The 21889-nt window shown below is 49.9% G+C and overlaps 1 protein-coding gene across 6 annotated transcripts in view; it reads left to right on the top strand.

Moving 5' to 3' along the window:
• RCOR1 (REST corepressor 1) overlaps positions 1–21889 on the top strand; it is a 111103-nt gene that overhangs the window by 68687 nt on the left and 20527 nt on the right. For 4 of the 6 annotated variants that reach the window (XM_036306344.1, XM_036306345.1, XM_036306343.1 and 1 more), the window contains 3 exons: positions 18145–18197; positions 19616–19777; positions 20574–20692. The exons of the other annotated variants lie outside the window; for them this stretch is intronic. In XM_036306344.1, the coding sequence (XP_036162237.1) occupies positions 18145–18197; positions 19616–19777; positions 20574–20692 (334 nt within the window). The remainder of the gene's footprint in view (positions 1–18144; positions 18198–19615; positions 19778–20573; positions 20693–21889) is intronic. 6 annotated transcript variants of the gene reach the window in all.

Below are 21889 nucleotides of genomic sequence, written 5' to 3'. Positions count from 1 at the left end.
CCTAGGTGCAGCCCCTGGTCAGACTCAGAGCAGGGCCGATTGGGGAGTTGGGGCGCTGCCCCCTGTCATGCACAGAGCAGGGCGATCCGGAGGTTGTGATGCCACCCTCAGTCAGGCTCAGGGTGGGCCGACTGGGGGGTTGGGGCACCGTCCCCTGTCACACTCAGGGCAGGGCCAATGGGGAGGTTATGGCTCTACCCCGTCACACACAGAGCAGGGCCCGTGGGGCAGGGGGGCGGGGGGGATTGTTGCGCCGCACCCTGTCACACACAGAGCCGCAGGGCGATCAGAGTGTTGGGGAGCTCCCCCCTATCAGGCACAGAGCAGGGCTGATCAGGGGGTTGGGGCACCTTCCCCTGTCACGAACAGAGCAGGGCGGATAGGGAGGTTGTGGCCCTGCCCCCTGTCACACACAGAGCCGCAGGGCGATCAGGGGGTTTGGGCGCTGCCCCCTGTCACACTGATCCCGGTGCCGGGAGGCCTCGCGGCTCCACTGATCCCGGTGCTGGGAGGCATATTACCCTTTTACTATATAGGGTAGAGGCTTGGTGCACGGGTGGGTGCCGGCTGGTTTGCCCTGAAGGGTGTCCTGGATCAGGGTGGGGGTCCCCACTGGGGTGCCTGGCCAGCCTGGGTGAGGGGGTGATGGCTGTTTGCAGCTGGTCACACACCCTTCAGGGTGGGGGTCCCCACTGGGGTGCCTGGCCAGTCTGGGTGAGGGGCTGAGGGCTGTTTTCAGGCTGGCGGGTGACTGAAGCTCCCAACCGCTCCTTTTTTTCTTTTTCTTTTTTTTAATTCTGGGCCAGCTTTAGCTTTGAGGCTTGGCTCCAGCTCTTAGGCCTCCGCTGCTGAAAGTAGGTTTCTGGCCTTTGCTTACAATGTTGCGATCCTGCTGGCTGAAGCCCGGTGGACTAAAGCAGGTTTCTGGGGTTTTGTTTAGCTGCTATATTTGTAACATAGTTGCTTAGAGTTGCAGCTCAGAGGCCTGCAGCAGCAGGTGGGGAACGTTGGAGTCCTCCGTCACTGAAGCAAGCAAGCCTCATGTTAGTTTCAAGCAGCCTGGCTGCCGGCCGCCATCTTGGCTGGCAGTTAATTTGCATATCTTGCTGATTAGCCAATGGGAAGGGTAGCGGTCGTACGCCAATTACCATGTTTCTCTTTTATTAGGTAGGATATGCTTTTGCTAATATTTTAAATCTTTTTATGACAAAATATGAGCTGTTCAGCAATTTGTTCTTATCATATATGTGGGACTTGGCAATTTGTTCTTATCAGTATATGTGGGACTTGGTTCTGTCTCAATAAATGCACCTAATTTTTAATAGGTATAGGTGTATCATAACTTAGTCTTTTATAATTTTTTTAAACAAAATTCCCTATTGGTGGATATTTGAAATCTTTTAGATCCTTTTTAAAACTCTTTTTAAAAAGCTGTACGGTAGTGAACATTCTTATTTCTTTAGGATAAATTCCTAGTTCTAGGACAAAGAGCAAATATATTATTCTTATATTTCTTCTTTTTTTAAAAAAATAGATTTAATTTTTAGAGCAGTTTTAGGTTCACAGTCAAATTGAGCATAAAGTAGAGATTTCCCACATACCCTGGTCCCCACACAGGCATAGCCTCCCCATGATGGGCGTCCCTCACCCGCGTGGCACATCACTTAAAGTCAATGACCTACACTCATAAATCATTATCACCAAAGGCTGTAGTGACATTAGGGTTCACTCTTGTGTTGTATATTCTATAAGGTTTTTGTTGTTGTTTTGAATTTTTATAAGAATTTAGTTGAGCCAAACTGACTGTATCATGGGGAGCAAGATCTCAAAGGCTGCCCTATAAGTTTTGACAAATGTACGCCAGGTACCCACCATTGTAGCTCCTGAGTCCTCTGTGCGCTGCCTCTGCAGGCCTCCCTGGCAGCCACTGCTCTTTTACTGTCTCCATCATTTTGCCTTTTCCAGAATTCCATACAGTTGGAATCATACAGTCTGTGTAACCTTTTTCAGATTGGCTGCTTTGACTTAGTAATAATGTACATTTGAGATTCTTCCATGTCTTTTTAGTTCGTGTTTATAGCGCATTTTCTTTTAGTGCTGTACAATATTCCACTGTCTGGATGTACCACAGCTTACCTATTCAAGGGCAAATATGAATAAAGCTGCTGTAAACATCTGTGTGCAGGTTTTTATGTGGACAAAAGTTTTGTGGACATAAGTTTTCAACTCTTTGGACAGATGCCTAGGAACAGGAGTGCTGGGCTGTCTGGTAAGAGTACATTTTGTTCTGTGAGAAGCTGCTAACTGTCCTCCGAAGGGGCTGCTCCATGCCTTCCCTGCTTCACGCCCTCACCAGCGGCTGACGTTAGTGTTTGGGCCACTCTAATAGGTGTGTGGCTTATTCTAAACTAGAAAAGAATGCATGCACACTTAAATATTCCACGTCTCCCAAGTTAGCTGCTGTTATGTTAAATTTCTGGGTGTCTGTTAATTTCTATGAACATATCTTGGTGTGTGTTTTTATGTCACATTAGAGGCCTGGTGCTTGAAAATTCATGCACTGGAGGGGGTGTCCCTCAGCCCGGTCTGCCCCCTCTCACAATCCAGGAGCTCTCAGGGGCGGGAGGCGACCCGGTGATCAGGGGAAGGTGACGCTCCATCACACCTCTGCTGCTGCCACTGCTGGCAGCGCAAGCTAGACCAGCCCTGGTTACCTGAGCCTCTGGTGGCCCTCGGCGGCTGGGGGGCTGAGGGGACTGGGGACTCTGGAGGCAGGCGCATGGCAAGGTCGGGCCTGCCTGGGGGCGGGCCTTGTCGCGCACTTGCCACCCTGGCAGGGCTGAGGGGACTGGGCGCTGCCATCTTGTGGCTGTGGGCACTGCCATCTTTGAAGGCGGGGCAGTTGATTAGCATATTCCCTCTTTATTGGCTGTGGCATGAGGGTCAATTAGCATACCCCCTCTATATTAGGTAGGATAATTTGGGTGTTTCATAGTTTTAAGCATTTCTGAACAGCGCTGCAGGGAATATCCTTGGAGTTCAAATGGTGCATGCATTTAAGTTTTATGGACTTTTCCACATTTTGTCTAAAGATGAGTGTGCCTATTTTCCAAAACCTCCCTAACACTGGGTAGATTATTTTCTCTAAAAAATAGTTTACAATTAAAATTGTAAACACAACATAAAATTGACCATCTTACCTATTTTTAAGTGTACTGTTCACTGTTGTTAAGTACATTCACATTATTGTGCAACCAGCTTCCAGAACTCCCTTCATCTTGCAAAACGGAAACTGTCCCCGAAAATAACAACTCTACGTCTGCCTCTCCCTCCAACCCCTAGGAACCACCTTTCCCCTTTGACTCAGTGAAATGGCTACTCCAGGTCCCTCATGTAAGTGGATTCATGCAGTACTTGTTTTTGTGTGACTGGCTTAGTTACTTAGCAAAATGTCCTCCAGGTTCACCCGCACTGTAACGTCTCCACGCCCTGCCTTCTTGTGGGTGAATGGTAGCCCGTTCTGTGGGAGACCACGCTTTGTCTCTCATTCATTCATCAACGGGCCCTTGGGTTGTCGTTACTTGTGGCCGCTGTGAATCGTGCAGCCGTGAACATGGGTGTGCAAACACCTCTTCAGACCCTGCTTTCAGCTCTCTTGGGCGTGCATCCAGGAGTGGGGTTGCTGGGTTTGCTAATGCTGGCTTTTTAATTTTCTGAGGGACCACCATGCTGGTTGCCACAGCGGCTGCTCCATGTTACACTCCTAACAGTGCACAAGGGTTCCAGTTCTCACATCCTGGTCAGCCCTTCCTTCCTGTTTTGTTTTGTTCTGTTTTGCTTTATAGTAGTCATCCTACTGGCTGTGAGATGCAGCTCATTGTGGGGCATATGAATTCCTTAAAACTTTGCTGAGCTGATAAGGGAAGGATTTTCATTAATTATTATGGAGGTTGAGCATCTTTGTATTTTGACTTTTTAATTTTTCTGTAAATAGCAGTCAACCTAAACTTATTTTTTGTTTTATTTGTTGTTGTTTTAAAAGTAATTTTTAGTTAAATTTATTAATCTTATCTGTGGCTTCTAGTGTACAGTAAATGTGTAAGAGCAGCCCCCGCAGTTTTATGGACGTGCACGCCTGTGTTTCTCCTGCCCCTCCTCGTGCACACCATTGTTACCTGGAACATTGAACTCTTGCCCTTCACTTACATTAAACTCATATGTACTTTGGTTTATGTCTGGACTCTGGATTTATTTTGTTGGTGTATTGGTTGATTTGGTACCGTTTTATTTTTCTCAGTGTTCCTGGCTCATGTCCTTATTCTTCTAGGTGAATCTTGGTGCATCAGGAGTGAGGGTGACAGGAAGCTTATATTCTAGTGGAGAAAGAGGGGAAAATGACTATGTAAACAAATTTCTTCTAGTCTAACTCTTGCTTTTCAGGTGTTGAAAACAGTTCAGTCTAATGCTTAAGGTTCCACAGCTAGTTAGTAGCCAAGTTTCAGCTAGACTCTGGTCTATAGCCTGTGTTACTACACACATCTGCCTTCCCATCCTGCTTCATTAAATAAACGGTAATTGAATACTGATAGCACACTAATTGCTTTGGGCCGTGTCTAAGATACAACCTTTGGGGACGCCTGGAAAATGGGCCTTATAGAGACATTTCATGTAGAGGAAATGTAACTAATTTCAAGCAACATAGAGGAGAACAATAGTTGTAAATAGCATAGTAAATGATTGTGGAAAATCACTGAAACACTGCCATGAGATTCAGGTGCCGTGGAGTGGAGGGAGGCTGAAGCCTGTGGTGGAATCGAGTTGCACAGTGAGAGGAACTAAAAGTGTCCGCGCGTTGAATGGACAGTTGATGCTCATGTTATTTTAGTGCCAACATCTCCTCTGTGCTTTCTGCTCTGATGCTCCCTGGGGACCCAGCAGGAAGTGCTCCGGTTTCCTGGGTAGCACGGAGGGAAGCGGTGGAAACTGTTGACATTTAAGTAAAATATTGAGGAATGAATGAGTTCGCTGGCTGGGCAAGGGACACCAGTGCATTCTAGACACAAGAAAGACTGGCATTTGCACAGACGTGCAGACGTGGGGAGGAAATGCACACTTCACTTTGGAGGCCAACCTGGCTCTGACACATGTTGCCCCTGGGGAATGAGAAGCAATGACACTGGAAAGGCAGGCAGACTTCTTACAGGGATGAGGATTTTTGAGGGATTTTAGTTAGGAGCAAAATAATTTACATTAGAAAGCTCTTGACAGCCTGTGGTTTAGAGCAGAGCTGGGGCCTGGGGGACGTGGGGGGCGTGGGGAGTGGCTGGAGTTGGGGACTGGGGAGCAGTGGGAGGACTGGAGGGCCTGGGATGGAGGCTTCCCTGTGAGTAAGCCATCGTGCACTTCCCGGTGAGAATCTGACGCTCTTACGAGGCCAGTGCTGTTCTGAGTGGCTGTGAAGGCAGCAGTGTCAGGAGTGGTTGAACTTGCTCAAAGGAGATGAGGCCATAGGAGTGTGGGGTAGGTGCTGGCCCCGGGGCCTTTAGCATGCCTTTAAGCAGGATCCTCCTGTCTGTTCATCAGCACTGTTCCATCCTTGATCCCACAGGGGGAGTGAGACACCTGCCAGGCACTTGGTGCTGCTCCCTCCTCCGGCCCTGATGTGATGTGTGCAGCTGCCCCTGCAGGGGTGCTCCTTCCTGCTCCTCCCCACCCATTCCAGGCTGCCCTCCCTCGGGGCCTCCCTGCTCCTCCCACATAATCTGCACCCTGGATGCCCACCCTGCTCTCCCCGCCCAATGGCTTTGGCAGTCTCCTCCCTCTGGGTGGCTGCTGGGCTGGGTGCAGTACCTGTACTTCCACCCCACGGAGACCTACCTGTGGTTTGCACTCTGTGTAGAGAAGCAATTGAGGGTTAACTAAACAAGGAATCTCAAAAGGTGTGTTTACTAGATAATCTTGTCTCTGAAATGTATTTAGAGTTAGGCCAGCTCTTAGTCACAGTCTGGTTCATTTTACTGTTTGAAGGAAAAACAAAAAAAGTTTACCAAAGCAAGTGTGGTCAAATCTAATAGAAAACTGTGGCCTGAGAGAATTCTTAGCAGGGAGCTGTAGAAGAGAGAACAGGACAGGAAAGGGAATATTGAACGTGATTTGTTATTGTTTGATTCTTTTGAAGGGAGGGTTGGAAAGGGCTGACTTGGTGCTGGAGGGGAGGCCTGCGTGTCAGCCACGCTCCCTGCTGGTGGTTTCCCGAAGAAGCGCCTCCACGACTCTGCTGCAGGGGCTGCTGGGAATCAGTGAGAGGGTCGTCCTCGTGGATTTACGCGTTATGTAGTTCATAGGTCGTGCCTAATGGGTGCTTTTGCACCCATTAGTTATTTAAGTGACCGATTGTATTTTGTTTTTATTTATGACAATGAGGAGAAACTGGTGCAACGGTGAGAAGCACCGGCCTCTTGAATAGGCAGGGACGGCACTCACGCGCTATGCCAGTCAGGCTGGCTCGGTGGTGGTTAACGCTGGCTGACTAGTAACTGTAGGGAAAGAAACTAACACATGTAACATGCTAGCCACGCCGAATTTAAAATTGGTCAAAAACCAAAGGCAAATTTGAGACTTTAAAATAAGTCTACTTTCTTGGGAGTGAGACCCGCCTGAGACCTGCAGTGTACACGGAAGTCATTCTATGTCAGCGCATGTCCTTCACACATTTCCAGGTGCACTGTGTGTGGAAGTTTCAGTTATGTAGTCAATGTAAATGCCTAAACTTTCACATGAACATGTGGTGAATGTCAGAGGTCTATTCAGAACATTCTAGTCCACTATAAATTCAAGCCAAAGACCTGGCCATTGGGCACCAGGCCCTGCATCGCCCGACCCGACCCAACCTGACTTCTGCCTCCTGGACCTCCCAGCATGCTCCCCGAGCAGGACTCCTCCCAGCCACTCCTTGCCATCCTGCAGCGGCGCTCTCCGAGGCCTCCTCTCACCCCACTAAAATGGCCAAGTGCTCGTTCTTTCCTTCCATCCATCACCCGGCCTAGCACTGCTGCGTCTCTCCTCCGGCGAGCGCAGCGGCGGGCCCTTTGCTCAGTTCTCCGTGAGCCCTCTGTGGGCATGTGGGAGACATACCGTGACCACCTGTGCAGTGAGCGAGCAGATGGTGGGGTGGCACTCCTGGATGGAGATGGTAATACAGGCTTTGGGGCTCTGCTTTGCACCTTGGGCCATTTAGGGACCATTCCTTTGCTCAGTAAATATTTGAGCGGCTGGTTGTGTCCGGCACTGGAGGAAGACAAGACCGAGCAGCCTAGCCCCGGCCAGTGCAGCTTTGTCTCAGTGGGAACTGCTGGGGTGATTGTGAGCTCACTGCCCCCAGGGAAATGGGACTTCACATTCTCACCTGTTCGTTCTGTGACTGGAGGATGCAGGGGTTGGGGCGGGATAAGCTAACTTTGGCCTTGGTTTTCATCTCTTTATGAATAAACTAGAGGCCTGGTGCACAAATTCATGCATGGGTGGTCCCTCTGGGTGGCCTGCAGGGATGGGGCCGAAACCCGCAGTCCAACGCCACCTGCAGCTCCTACCTGCTGCTCCCGCTCATCCCTGCCCCGATCTGATCGGGTGAAGCTCGTGCCATAGCAGCACTCACCAGCCATGAGCCCTGCATCTGGCGCCCTCCCAAGAGGAGTGGCTTGCAGGATTGGGCCAAAACCGGCTCTCTGACATCCCCCAAGAGGTCCTGGATTGCGAGAGGGTGCCGGCTAGGCCGAGGGACCCCATCGGTACTAGATCAGGGCCAGGGAGGGACCGCAGGAGGACTCCAGGGCATGTCTGGCCCTGTCTTGCCCAGTCCCCATCAGGGCCGATTGAGGCCAGCCAGCTGGGGAGGGACCGCAGGAGGGCTCCAGGGCATTTCAGACCCATCTCACTCAGTCCCTATCAGCCGGACCCCAGGAGCAAGCTAACCTAACCCTGGTGGTCAGTGCACGTCATAGTGAGCGGTTGAGCAGCCTTAGCATATCATTAGCATATTACGCTTTGATTGGTTGAACAGTCGACCGGTCACCGGATGACCGGACACTTAGCATATTAGGCTTTTATTATATAGGACTAGTGGCCGAGTGCAGGAAATTTCATGCACTCGAGGCAGGGGGAGGGTTCCCCAGCCTGGTCTGTGCCTTGTCACAGTGTGGAAGCCCCACAATCCATCGCCCCAAAGAGGTAGGCCCCGCCCACCCATCCGGGGCTCCTCGGGCTGCCCCAAAGAGGTAGGCTGGAGCCAGGGAGGCCTGCGGACCCCCAGGCTGGGCTGTGGCAGAGGCCTGCAGACCTCCATGCGCCTGTGGACCCCCAGGCCGGTGCAGGGGGGCAGGGACACGAGCCTCATGTCCCGGGCCCTGTTGCCGGGGTCAGGGATGCGAGCTCATGTCTCTGGGCCGGCGCAGGGGGCATTGTCCTGACCAGTTTGCATATTATCCTGTTATTAGGTAGATGGCTATCAAAGAGCTTGAAGCTTGTAATTAAAATGCTGTTTTAGCCTGTGAAAATTATTTGTATTATTTATTCTCTTTTAGCCAAAATGTGTAAAACTTACTAGCAAAACAGCTAAATGTACACACTGTGACGGAAGCCCTCATTATAATCAAGGGTTACTTTGCCCTTTAACCATATCAACGAGTCTTATCTTCATCCTTTTAAACTTACAATGTTGTTGTCGGGATTCATCCTCTCTTCTTGTGCACATTTGTTGCGTTTTGACCATGACGGCTGTCACTGCTGGAACATTCCTTGACCTGTGTCTTGATAGCCATCCTGAGCGGAGGTGTCAGCTCTAAGATGAGTGCCAGGTTGTTTCCCAAAGTGGCCGGACTGGTTTATGCTCCTCCCAGTGAGATGCAGGTGACATACCCGTGGTCTCTTCAGTATTGAGACTCTAAGACTGCTGCATGTTAGATGAGCCAGTGCTTATAACATCGTTTCTCATGCCAGGGAAGTTTGCTGCTTTTGTTAGGTATGATAATGGCATGTGGTTTTGTGAAAAAATAGGTTGGCCTTTTAAAATATATATATATATTTTTTATTGATTTCAGAGAGGAAGGGAGAGGGAGAGAGAGAAACATCAATGATGAGAGAGAATCATTGACCGGCTGCCTCCTGCACACCCCACACTAGGGATGGAGCCCTCAACCCGGGCATATGCCCTTGACCGGAATCGAACCCAGGACTCCAGTCTGCAGGCTGACGCTCTATCCACTGAGCCCAACCAGCTGGGGCTGTTGGCCTTTTTTAAAGGATGCATATTGATGAAGTACCTGGACTTACTTTAAAATTCTTCAGCATAGTCCTGGCCGGTTTGGCTCGGTGGGCTCGATCCTCAGTAGGGGCGTGCAGGAGGCAGCCGATCGATGATTCTTTCTCATCATTGATGCTTCTCTCTCTCTCTCTCTCTCTCTCTCTCTCTCTCTCTCTCTCTCTCTCTCTCTCCCCCTCTCCCTTCCTCTCTGAAATCAATAAAAGTATATTTAAAAATAAAAATATTAAAAGAGTTCTTCAGCATATAAAGCACACTTTGGCGCAGTTGGCCAGATTGGGGCACAGACAGATTGTTGTTTCCGTGTTAAATGTCCTGTCCTGTGGTTAAGAGGGTACATGTGCCTGCTGTTGGAAAACAGATGCCGAGCATTTAACACCAGTAACTGTATGCTGAGTATTTAAGGCGAGTACAGGGCCATAACATATGAGTCTCTCAAACGGTTCAGAAAAGAAATTACATATTCACATGAGCTTGTTTTTATTATGGAATAGCCTAGAATTCCTTCCCTTCAGCATGTGGGTACAGCACTGCTAACGTGTTGCTTTCACATTTGCCGCTAGGCGCGTGGCACTCTGCTTTTAAGCACATATGGATCATTTGTATAGAAGAGTTTTTCAACTTTAATTTTCCTGATTGAAATTAAACTGGACTTTGATCCCAAATATATTCCAGCATGTGGCTTGGTCTGCTTAACCGTGTCCCCATTCTTGGTCACTGAGACACTTTCATTTTCCTACCGTAAGCAACACGCGCGCGCGGAACTGACAGTGCCGTCCAGTAGAAACAAAAGTCCCCCCTTGATTCTGCAGGCCAGGCTTCCCAGGTAAGTGCGTTCATAGCTCTTTTTCTCTGCGTGTGTGGCAGTTGCAATGAATTGTTTGTGTGATTCATCAGCCAGGCGCTGAGCTCTACAAAAGCAGAGACTGTTTTCATCATGGCTGTATAAGCAACATTGGGCACACATAGTAGGGCTGAAAGACTGACTGAATCAGTGGAGAATAACTAAATGTAAACACACTAGTTGCTGTAAAACCTCTTCCTCTGCAGCCTGCTTTGAAAGCTCAGGTTTCTTTACGGCTGAAGAGCCCCATCCCCCTAAGACTGAAGCATTGAAAACAGTAGGATTTACCAGGGGAAAGGCGCCCCTCCCAACAGTATGCCCCTCTGTTCTCACCATGCCACCCGCAGCTCAGCTAAAGAAACGGGTCCACAGAGGGCAAGTGGCTTGTGTGAAGGCTGTGGTGGGCAGAACCGTGTGCTGGTCCCCAGGTGCTGGCCATAGCCTGGCTTCCCGTGGCTGCTGGCCTCTCCCTTAGGACCCACTTGCTGTGCGCGTATGGAGGATGGACCGCGTGAGGGAAGGCCAGCGCCTGCATCGGTGGGAGAGGTAGGGTCAAGGCAAATGCCCGGTGACGCAAGATTGTACACAAGCCATAGAAGTCCTGCGTGCGGGCGTTCAAAGCCGCCTCTGACCACCTCCTTTCCCCTGCTGGAGCCCTCAGCAGGAGGCGGCCTTGAAAGTGGTGCTTTTAAAAAGAGCCTCTTTGGTCACCGACAGGACATTTTTTTTGCTGAGATTCACAAATTCACAAGCCTCAAGCCACATTCTTGTGCTTATGGTTTTGCTGTTGTCATAGTCTTTTCAGCACCAAAACCTTAAAACATGTTGTGCTTGTTGAGAAGATGTTTATCACATGGAAATGGGGAATGTTATCAAACCCGTGCTCTTTACACATTACTGTTTGCTCTACCTCATTGATTCTCAAAACTGCCCGTCATTATCCCTGTGAGCATTAGAAAAACAGACCCAAACCACCTGCAGTGCACTGGGCTCTCTCTCCTAGAGCTAGATGTGTGTGTTTTCTGAAAATTCACCAAGCTGTGTCCTTCCATGTGCGCCTTTCTTATTACAGCACGGCATACTTCATAAAACTGCACATGCGCAAGGTGCATGGATACATCATGTATGTGCACACACCAAACACATAGGCGCGCATGTATGTAACATGTGTGCACCACAATGCATATATGCATGTGTGTGCATGCACACATGTATACACATATACAGCTATGCACACGAATATACACAGCAGGGTGGAGCCCAAGAGTGGGATTGGAAGAAGTGGGTGAGGTGGCTCAGAGGTCGGGGCTGGGAACTGGAGTTGGAGCAGAGTTCCAGCGGCGCGCCAGCCTCGGTGGGTTTCTCTTGCTAAACGAATGCTGGGGTTCTAAACTGCACCCTCGCCTGTAGCTGACGCTCACGAATACGTAGGAAGGAGTTATTCTGTAACACTTGCATTTGTATGTCTCTGCTCCTGCTGCCTCGGAGGGACTGCGCAGGAGACCTGGCCTCACGCTGGTGTTAGGGAGAGCTGTGCTGCAGCCTGCTGGTTCCCGACGGCGCCGAGGACGGACCAGGGTCAGGCTCTTCCCCAGGAGGCGCTCAGCTGTGTGGCTGAGGCCCCCCACGCCCCTCATGTAGGGGAATGTTGCCTTTAGTAAAGGGAGATGCAGACCTTGTTTGAGCATGGTTCCGTTCTTAGCTCATATTGTACAAAGCAAAACATATGAGAACAGACAATTATTTTGAGTCTGCAGTTGCCTGCAAAGGTCTGAGTCATGAGTAAGTTGACTTGATGTGAGAGACGCAAGGAGAGAGTGTGTCACTCGCTGACTTTACTCTTTAACGTTAAAACTCAAGAGATTACTCATACAGTGTTAGCCATGGAAGACACTTTTAAGGTCATAACTACTCCGCTCTCATACGGATAAGGAAAATGGTGCAGAGGCGGGGTGAACTTACCAGTCATGCGCGCAGATCCTGGATGGAGGGCGGTCGGGGGTGCAGAGCAGCAGCAGGTGCTGAGCTGCCTGCGGATGTGGGAAGCTGGGCAGGGCGCTCACAGTTCTCATTTCCACCTGATCCAGGTGTTTACGGACCAGGCTGGGTTGTGTCGTATTTACTGGGTTCAGAAGGGTGGGGGCGCTTTTTCTATAAAGTGGGATTTTAGCAAAGCTACATTAAGAAACAGCATTTTAACAGAGAAAGTGTATTTCATTGCTGACTAGGGAGCACAGGCTCATTGTATTAGACTCTGGCAGAGTCTTGTCTTGTGTCTTGTGTTCTCCTGTACCCCTGAATGGGGTGGGGGAGTGTCTCATTGAAATGATAACTGTAGTGATAGTTATGCCCACCAGGTGGCATCATTGCTTTCCTTACATGATTTAAGCGCCTTTGGATTCTGAGTTACAGTGATTGCTCATTTTGTGTTTTAATAATAAAAGGTGATGCCCTGATATTTATTATATTCTTGAAGAGAGACATTGATGCCATGCCTCCTTTTCTGTACCTAATGCTACTGCCAATGTTATAACGAGAAGCCATTTAAAAAGCTGCATTACAGCTCTGGTTTGTCCTCACCCACCTCACGGTGTCCGCTCCTGCTCTGCGTCGGATATACACAGGCACAAGGATTCCCACTCTGGGTTCCAGGGCCGGGCCGGGCGAGCTAGGGGACTGGCAGTTTTTGTCTGCATTCTTCCTTACATTTGCAGTTGAATGAGACTCTTACTAATGGTACTAAGGACATGTAGCCCTGAATTAAACACAAATATAGAAGCAAATGAGGCCTAGCACAAGGCTGCCAGGTGCCTGTGACCTCCCATTCTCACCTTTTCCTTCACCAGCCAGAGCTCTAGTTCCTTAACCCCGTTCACGCGGGACACACAGGCCGACTGGCCTGATCTGTTCTCTGCGCCGTGGAGGCGGTTCCTCCAGAGAGAGGGAGGCATGGACAGAGGTTCAGCGCCCAGGCCCCGAGTCAGACCCTGAGTTTCCAAATCCCCTGCCTTCTCTGGGCCTTTGGGAATGAGGTGGTAGCTGAAGTACTGGAGAGAATCAGAAAGAGAATCCTGTGCAGAGCTTAGCGCAATGGCTGGCACAGTGAATGACCAATGTCAGCTGCTGTCATCACTCAGGGTAACTGCCATCCCCTGATTATCATCGTCATGATCATTATTTCCTGATCACTCTGCATGCCCTTGCCATCTGCATCTGTGCTGTTATTTTGGAATCTGTATTCTCTTCCGTTACCTGTGTGTTGTTTCAAGCTACTGAAGGAAGTCAGTCAGTTAGTCAGTTCTGTAGTCTGTCCTGCTACTCAGTAGAGCGTTCTGTACGTAGTAACGGTAGCTCAGTATATGCTTGATGGGGCGTTCGTGAATTTTCTTTTTTTAAAATGTTATTTTTCAGTTACCGTTTACATTCACTATTGTTTTACATTAGTTTCAGGTGTACAGCGTAACGGTCAGACAATCGTACTTGACAAAGTGTCTCCTGATGTTTCCAGCCTGGCACCATACTAGTTATTACAATACTAGAGGCCCGGTGCACGAGATTGGTGCACGGGGAGGGTGGGGAGGGGAGGGTGTCCTGGCCTGCGCCCTCTTGCAGTCAGGGCCTCTCACAGTCCAGGACACCTCGCTCCTTACCACCCGCCTGCAGCGGAGGTGGGAGAGGCTCCCACCACCGCCTCTGCACTCGCCAGCCATGAGCCTGGTTTCTGGCTGAGCAGCGCTTCCCCCATGGGAGCGCACTGACCACCAGGGGGCAGCTTCTGCTTTGAGCATCTGTCCCCTGGTGGTCAGTGCATGTCATAGCGACTGGTCATTCTGCTGATGGGTCAACTTGCATATTAGCCTTTTATTATATAGGAGGATTACTGGCTGTATTGTAAATTTTCTTTCTTTTTTTTTTAAATTAAATCTTTATTGTTCAGATTATTACATTTGTTCCGCTTCCCCCCGCCCCCACAACTCCCCTCCACCCAGTTCCCACCCCACCCTCTGCCCATACTCCCCACCACTGTCCTCATTCATAGGTGCACAATTTTTGTCCAGTCTCTTCCCGCATCCCCCACACGCTTTCCCCCCCCAAGAATAGTCAGTTCATTCCCTTTCTATGCCCCTGATTCTATTATAATCACTGACTCATTCTGTTCATCAGATTATTTATTCACTTGATTTTTAGATTCACTTGTTGATAGATGTGTATATGTTGTTCATAATTTGTATCTTTACCTTTTTCTTCTTCTTCCTCTTCTTAAAGGGTACCTTTCAGCATTTCATGTAATACTGGTTTGGTGGTGATGAACTCCTTTAGCTTTTTCTTATGTGTGAAGCTTTTTATCTGACCTTCAATTCTGAATGATAGCTTTGCTGGATAAAGTAATCTTGGTTGTAGGTTCTTGGCATTCATCACTTTGAATATTTCTTGCCACTCCCTTCTGGCCTGCAAAGTTTCTGTTGAGAAGTCAGCTGACAGTCGTATGGGTACTCCCTTGTAGGTAACTGACTTTCTTTCTCTTGCTGCTTTTAAGATTCTCTCTTTATCTTTTGCTCTTGGCATTTTAATTATGATGTGTCTTGATGTGGTCCTCTTGGGATTCCTTTTGTTTGGGGTTCTCTGCGCTTCCTGGACTTGTAAGTCTATTTCTTTGACCAGGTAGGGGAAGTTTTCTGTCATTATTTCTTCAAATAGGTTTTCAATATCTTGCTCTCTCTCTTCTTCTGGCACCCCTATAATTTGGATGTTGGTATGCTTGAAGTTGTCCTAGCGGCTCCTTACACTATCTTCGTATTTTTGGATTCTTTGTTCATTTTGCTTTTCCGGTTGGGTGTTTTTTGCTTCTTCGTATTTCAAATCTTTGACTTGATTCTTGCGATCCTCTGGTCTGCTGTTGGGAGTCTGTATAATATTCTTTATTTCTGTCAGTGTATGCTTAATTTCTAGTTGGTCCTTTATCACAACATCAAGGGTCTCACTAGATTTCTTGAGGATCTCACTACATTTATCGGTGGTCTCACCAATCTTTTCGAGGGCCTTACTAAATTTATTGGCGGCTTCTAGACAGTTCTTGACACACCTTAAAAGTGTGGTTTTGAACTCTATATCCAGCAGTTTGCTTTCCTCCATTTCTGTCATTTGTGTCCTATTTCTTTGTCTCCGCATTTTTTATGCTTTCTTGGTGCACCCCTTTGTGAGCTTTGTGCACAGTCTTGTTGTAGTTAAGCCTTGATTGTTGTAGGTAACACTAGGGGGGGGGGGGGTTGACCTCCAGGCCAATTGGCTGTGAGAATCAGCTGTGTCAGCAGTGGGAGAACTTCTGTCCGGGATCTCTAGGGAGGTGCTAATCTAGCCTCTGCCTGAGGCTATCCAGCAAATGCCTTCGTGCAAGCCTTGGGTGGGGCGGGTCCCAGGGGATCAACAGGGCGGGCGGAGCGAGCAGTTATGGCTGCTCTCAGTCCTGCCTTCAGAGGCTCTGCTTCTCAGTGTCCCAGCAATTGCTGCAAGTACCTCGGAGAGAAAGCTGCCCTCGAGTTCCGACCGATGCCAGACAGTCCCCTTCTCCCATTTGAGTCTGGGTCCCCAGAGACTCGTCTGGAGCTGGAGCTCAGAGCCTGAGACTCCCTCCTGATTGAAACAGACAACTGCGCCTTGGTTTCTTGTAAATTTTCTTGATGAATCACACACATATGCACACTACCTTTAAGTGATGTTACCCCCAAAACATAACTCAGTCACCTGTGCTTTCTATAACATTAAGTACTTGTCAAAGCAAAGGATATGTACAGTCTGTGTAATTCCTTAAATGATCAGAGTGATGTATGTCTTATGCATCATCATTTAAGATTGGACCATTTTCCTCGGTGGTTTCCATGGGAATTTTCAAGTTTTAAAAACACTGCATTATGCAATGGCAGGCTGCTTCTGAAGCAGAGAGCACTTAGCTCTGAGCAGTTCTGCTTCTGACAGACAAGCTTGGGGTCAGCTAAGTCGCACAAGGCAAGTCTGCTGCTTCCTGCTCCCTGGGGCTCCCAGTACTGACCCCTGCGCCCTGGGGAGGACAGGACAGGGCAGGGCAGGGCGCTGGGTGCAAAGGCCCAGACCCCAGGACATGTCCTGGCGGCTCCTTAGCCTCATGGACTTCGCCCTGATCACACCTTCCTTGATGACCCCCTGCCTTAGGGCCTCACTCCCTTCCTGTTTCATATCTGGTCATCCTTTGTTTGTGAGTGGATTTTATTTTCTTAGGCTGAAAGCTTAGTTTTGCTTAAGGGAGTCGAGGGAGGCTTTGAAAATTCACACTTCATTTTCATTATGTCCTCCCAGCAGCTACTGGCATGTCAGGGAGGTGGGGAGTCAGAGAGGTGGGGAGTCAGGGAGGTGGGGAGTCAGGGTGCCAGAAACGGTGGTGGTCGCCATGGGCCTGATGAGTAGAGGAGGAGCTGAGGACAGGGCGGCTAGGAAGGCAAGGCCGGTCCGCAGCACTGCTTGTACAGACGCTCTTCATTCTGAATGTGCTGGGGAGGCCGGCGAGCTGCTAAGGGACGCGACCTCCACCTTACTCGCAGTGCTGAGTGTCCACCCCTGCCCAGGCCTCTTCTGTCAGCCAGAGCCGGCTCCACCTGTGCCTTCCTCCCCAGGGCTAACCCGGCCCCTGCCCTGCTGGGAAAGGAGCCCCCACACCCTGCATGCCACAGCTCCCAGCACCCACTCAGCAGCTGTTTGCTAATCTTTCTTGGACACTGGGGACAATGAAGAGAATGCACCAAGTGTGTTTTGCCGAGGGTGTCAGATAGAATTCTTTCACAAGGTAACTTCCACTCCTGCCCGCAGTGACTGTGACTGCGCCTGAGGCGTTGGGCTGGTAGGTTCTCTCCTTCCCTTCCTTAGAGGCGAGGCCCCGGGGAACGCTGGGCCCAGGGAGGCGGTGGTGTGGCAGTTGTGGCTCGCAGAGCTGGATGTAGGCAGAAAAGCGCCGTCCCTGCTGCGTGCTCACCAAGGCTGCACTCAGGTCATTTTGTTCAGCGGCGCCAACCGGTGGGCCATGGGCCACTGGTGGGCCGTGAGATCCGAAAGGTTGGCCGCTGGTTTAGTTCACTGAGTCTCCGGTGCCTGGAGTTTTCCTGCTGCGAGCGCAGTGACAGCCAGTCTGTGCGGACTTGGCTGTGAAGGAAGGAAGTGGATGCTCCGAGTTGCCGTAGCAGCGAGCTGCACCGTGCGTAGTTACGGTTTGTTACGCTGGCCTTTTCCCTCTGCCTGTGGAGAAACATTTTCTCTGGTGTTAGAGTGCACACTAAAAAAGTCTGAATTATTTTTTCAAAACTGATTTCATTTCTGCCGCAGCAGGAGCCAGGGCTGTGGCCTGACTGCGCAGTGCCAGGCCGCACGCTCACTGCAGCCGGGCGAGCGCAGCTCTTGGAGCCTGGCCCTCAGCCTCGAGTTGTCCTCTCGGGAAACTAACTGACCTTCTAGGACGGGGGTCAGCGGCCGTGGGGATGTCGCTGTTGCATACAGTTCTGCTTAGTGGTGTTTTTGAGCTTGTGTTATTTTTGTAATTTACGTAGAGAAGTCACACATGGATAATATAAGGAAGTGCTATAGATGAGTAGTGCCTGATTTTTCTGGAGAAAAGACTAGAAAATATAAGGTGGAAGCAGGTTCATCTTTGGGTCACTGGTTCACATCACTCATCTCTTAGGTTTTTTAAACTATAGCGATAGGTTGCTTGTTCTGTAGCCTTGGCTACTAAAAACAAACCCCAATTTAATGTTTTTTTATTTATAAATAATTATTTTTCAGGTACTAAAGAAATACTTGCTTATGGAAAATAAGTAGAACCAAGTTTAGAAAAGAGAGTCATAATTTTGCCATCCAGAGATAAGGGCTTTAATATTGAGTATATTTCAGCGAGTCCTGCGCGGCCTGTCCTGGGCGTGCAGCCGGAGCCTGCGGCCCTGTTCACGCCTGTCTTGTTTTTCAGTGGACGAGTACATCGCCATCGCCAAGGAGAAGCACGGCTACAACATGGAGCAGGTAACGACGTGTTTCTTTTGTTGTTAGAAATGGGCTTTGGAGCGAGCCAGTAGGTGTGGGGGGGGGGAGCGGCCGTGTCCCCTCAGCAGAGGGGCTCTGGCCCCCCGCACCGCCCGGGAGCCAGCGTGCGAGAAGCCCCGAGGTGGGTGGCAGTGGACGGTCGGTCCCACGGGGCCGCAGGGCAGAGGAGGCTGTGGTGCGGGACGCTGGGCACATGCTTTCTTACGTGACCATGTGAGCTGTCATTTTGTGGCTGTTGATGGTGTTTCCTGACTCAGGCTGCCACACTTAAACCTATCGTGTTTTAATGTTAATTGTTTTGAGTCACTTTCAGGTGTAAAATTTGGCTAAGGCTTTCATTTAAAAATTGTTCAAGGGCTGTTTTAAAAGTTTCTAATCACTGCTTTTAAAGTGAGCACGCTAAGCTGGGTTAGTGCTTTCCTGGCATCAATCTAGATTTTATAGCCTGTACGGTGCTAGCATTTTCCACTTACCCTAGTGACTGAAGATACCAGTGACTCCACTGGTATTAGAATTGCACTCTTGTTTACAGCCTTGGCCTTATTTGTAATTATTCTATCCTGGTAGAACTGTTAAAAAGGCAACTATAATAAGGTAGTTCCAGAATCTTTCAAAGCAAGAAATGTGTGCTTCTCCTGTTCTAACCCTGCTCATGAACTGCATGAGTTGCCCAGAAAGCTCATCCATTTTTTATTCTGTTTAGAGAGTGTAAACATGATTGGGTGATCGATTGCAAAATATCCTTGTATGGTTTTCAAGGATTCTGATCTTCAAAAGCATGATAGTCTTCGCTTCAGAGTTGTGATGCAGGACACTCCTCAGGGAAGTCCCGAGCTCCCTCTCCTGTTTCTCATGTATTCCTATTTCCCGGGGTTATTTTCCCCCAATCCTTAACTGAGGATATGTTTTTGTTGATTTGAGAGAGAGAGGGAGAGAGAAAAACATTGATGGGTGCCTCCCGTATGTACTCCAGCCCGCAACCTGGGTCTGTGTCCTAGGAATCAAACCTGTAACCTTGTGGTGCCAGGACGGCGCTGCAGCCGACTGAGCCCCCAGCGGGCTGTGCTTGCCCTTGGGCAGAGGAGTAACAGCAGGGCGTGCTCTGGGGAGGCAGCCTCGCCTTCCAGGTGCAGGGCCCAGGTGTGACCAGGCGCACAGGTGCCAGAGCCGCTTCCTGGCTCTGTAGCGAGGCAGGGCCTCCGAGTCCAACCTGAGCAGCACGGGGGTGGGCCTGCTGATCGCGGGCTCGTGGGGTGAAGAGTTAGTGACAGCAGGAGCGGCTCCACACGGCTGTTCATTGTCTGGGAGGGAAGGTGTGCACTCTTGCCAGCCTCGTCTCCATTTTAACGTGATGATCACATCTTTGGTCTAAAATCTCACTGATGCTATTTTTTTAGGCTCTTGGGATGCTCTTTTGGCACAAGCATAACATTGAGAAATCCTTGGCTGATTTGCCCAACTTTACCCCCTTCCCCGACGAGTGGACTGTGGAAGACAAAGTCTTGTTTGAGCAAGCCTTTAGTTTCCACGGGAAAACTTTCCATAGAATCCAACAGATGGTAAGTAGATGAGACCCGAGGGCCCCACCCACCACCACCCAAGCGCACCCGGGGGCAGGGGTATCTAGCACTGAGGCAGGAGGCCTCATTCCAGGAAAGCTCCCTTTAGGCTCCCCCTGGGACGGGGGTGGGGGGGGGGTGGGGGGGGGGAGCGGGGTCACGAGGCTGCAGATTACTGTAGGGAGCACTTCCTGGCACTTCCCAGCCTGAGGGCCGTGACACCCCCCTTGTTCGAGCCAGGAAGGTTAGGGAAGTCTAGGGAAGGTTAGGGAAGGCTAGGGAAGGCTAGGGAAGGTTAGGGAAGGCTAGGGAAGGCTAGGGAAGTCTAGGGAAGGCTAGGGAAGGCTAGGGAAGTCTAGGGAAGGTTAGGGAAGTCTAGGGAAGGTTAGGGAAGGCTAGGGAAGGCTAGGGAAGGCTCTTGTGGTTACTGAGGAGATGGCGCCAGGGGGTCTGCCTCCCAGGGAAGGGCTGCTTATCTCTCACACTCTAGAGTGCTGCTGGGTGGGCTCCTACTACGTTGCATTAGGGCTCAAATGAGCTTTTTTAAAGTTCCCCAAAAGTTATGTTAGAAACTTGAGGTGTGTGGAAACGGATTCATCTTAAACTGCCGTTTCGCTTACAGTCACACTTAGTCATTTGAAAATGTATGAAGAACCTTTCATGATTCTCCTTGTTGTGGAGGGGCTGTGACTTATGACATTTCTGAGGACGTGAGCGTGACCCTATAAGTGGGTCTAAGCACGTTTGATTCTGAAAGGTTAGTTTTAAATCTAAGTCAGCTCTTTCTTACATTTAGCTTCCTGACAAGTCGATAGCGAGTCTGGTGAAATTTTACTACTCGTGGAAGAAGACGAGGACTAAGACCAGTGTGATGGATCGCCACGCTCGCAAGCAGAAGCGAGAGCGGGAGGAAAGGTCAGTGGCGCCTGGGTGCTGTCCCCCCCGGGGGACCTTCGGAGTCGCTAGAACGCTGTGAGCTGGTGGACACACACGCGAGTCATGGCTGGGTTCCCCCAGGGCCTTCCTGCTGGAACCAGACTCACAACATGCTTCCCTCGCTGCTGACGCTGTGCTCACGCACCGTGGCATTTCCTGCAGCACTTTTCTCGCCACTCTCCTGCCAGGAAGCTTCCCCACACATTCTTTCATGCCCCTTAAGGGCGGCTTTTTTTTTAAAAAAATTGATTTTAGAAAGAGGGGATGGGGAATACCAATTGGTTGTTGCACTTATTTATACATTCATTGGTGGACTCTTGTATGTGCCCTGGCCAGGGATCGAACCCACAATCTTGGTGTATCAGGATGGCGACGCTCCAACCACCTGAGCCACTGGGCCTGCGCCAGGGCGTCTTCTTTAATAGCAGGGATCTGTTCTTTCCTGGGCGTAGTTTTTAAATCAACTTTTTTTGTTACTCCTCACCCGAGGATATTTGTCCATTGATTTTTAGAGAGAGTGAAAGGGAGAGGGGCTGAGAGAAACATCGATGTTGGTTGCCTCCTGCAGGCGCCCTGACCAGGGCCCAGGCCTGGGAGGAGCCTGCAATCAAGGTACGTGCCCTTGACTGGAATCGAACCCGGGACCCTTCACCCCACACTCTCTCCACGGAGCCACACCAGCCGGGCTCTGGGTGGAGCTTTACCTGCCGTGCTTGCACAGATGCACTTGGCATGTGCTTGTGCTCGGTGTGTTAGATGCCAGTGCTTCTTCCCTTTTGACTGTTTTGCACGCGTGAGTGAGAGAGAAGCATTTCATGGTTTCTTAGTGAACGCGAGTTTCACAGTGAGTTTAGTGAAAGGATGCGTCTTGTCCTCAGGTCCTCGGCCCCTGTAGGCACAGCGCAGGGGGAGTGGCCACGCGGGCGTAGGCACCACGTTCGGCTGGAAGGCCCTGGCCCCGGCCCCTCATCTGCAAAGGAAGGCGCTTCAGGGCCAGGCGCCAGCACACAGCACAGTGGTCTTTGGGTGAGGCTGGTGGTAATATAGGCGGCTTTTTTTTTTTTTTTTTTTCTAGGTACTTTCATAAATGTTATTTCATTTTTTTTTTAATATATTTTTATTGATTAAGATATTACATATGTGTCCTTGTCCCCACGTTACCCTCTACCCCCCACG

This window comes from Myotis myotis, unplaced genomic scaffold (genome assembly GCF_014108235.1).
Source record: "Myotis myotis isolate mMyoMyo1 unplaced genomic scaffold, mMyoMyo1.p scaffold_m19_p_41, whole genome shotgun sequence".
Lineage (NCBI taxonomy): Eukaryota > Metazoa > Chordata > Mammalia > Chiroptera > Vespertilionidae > Myotis > Myotis myotis.
This window is presented reverse-complemented; position numbering and strand designations above follow the sequence as displayed.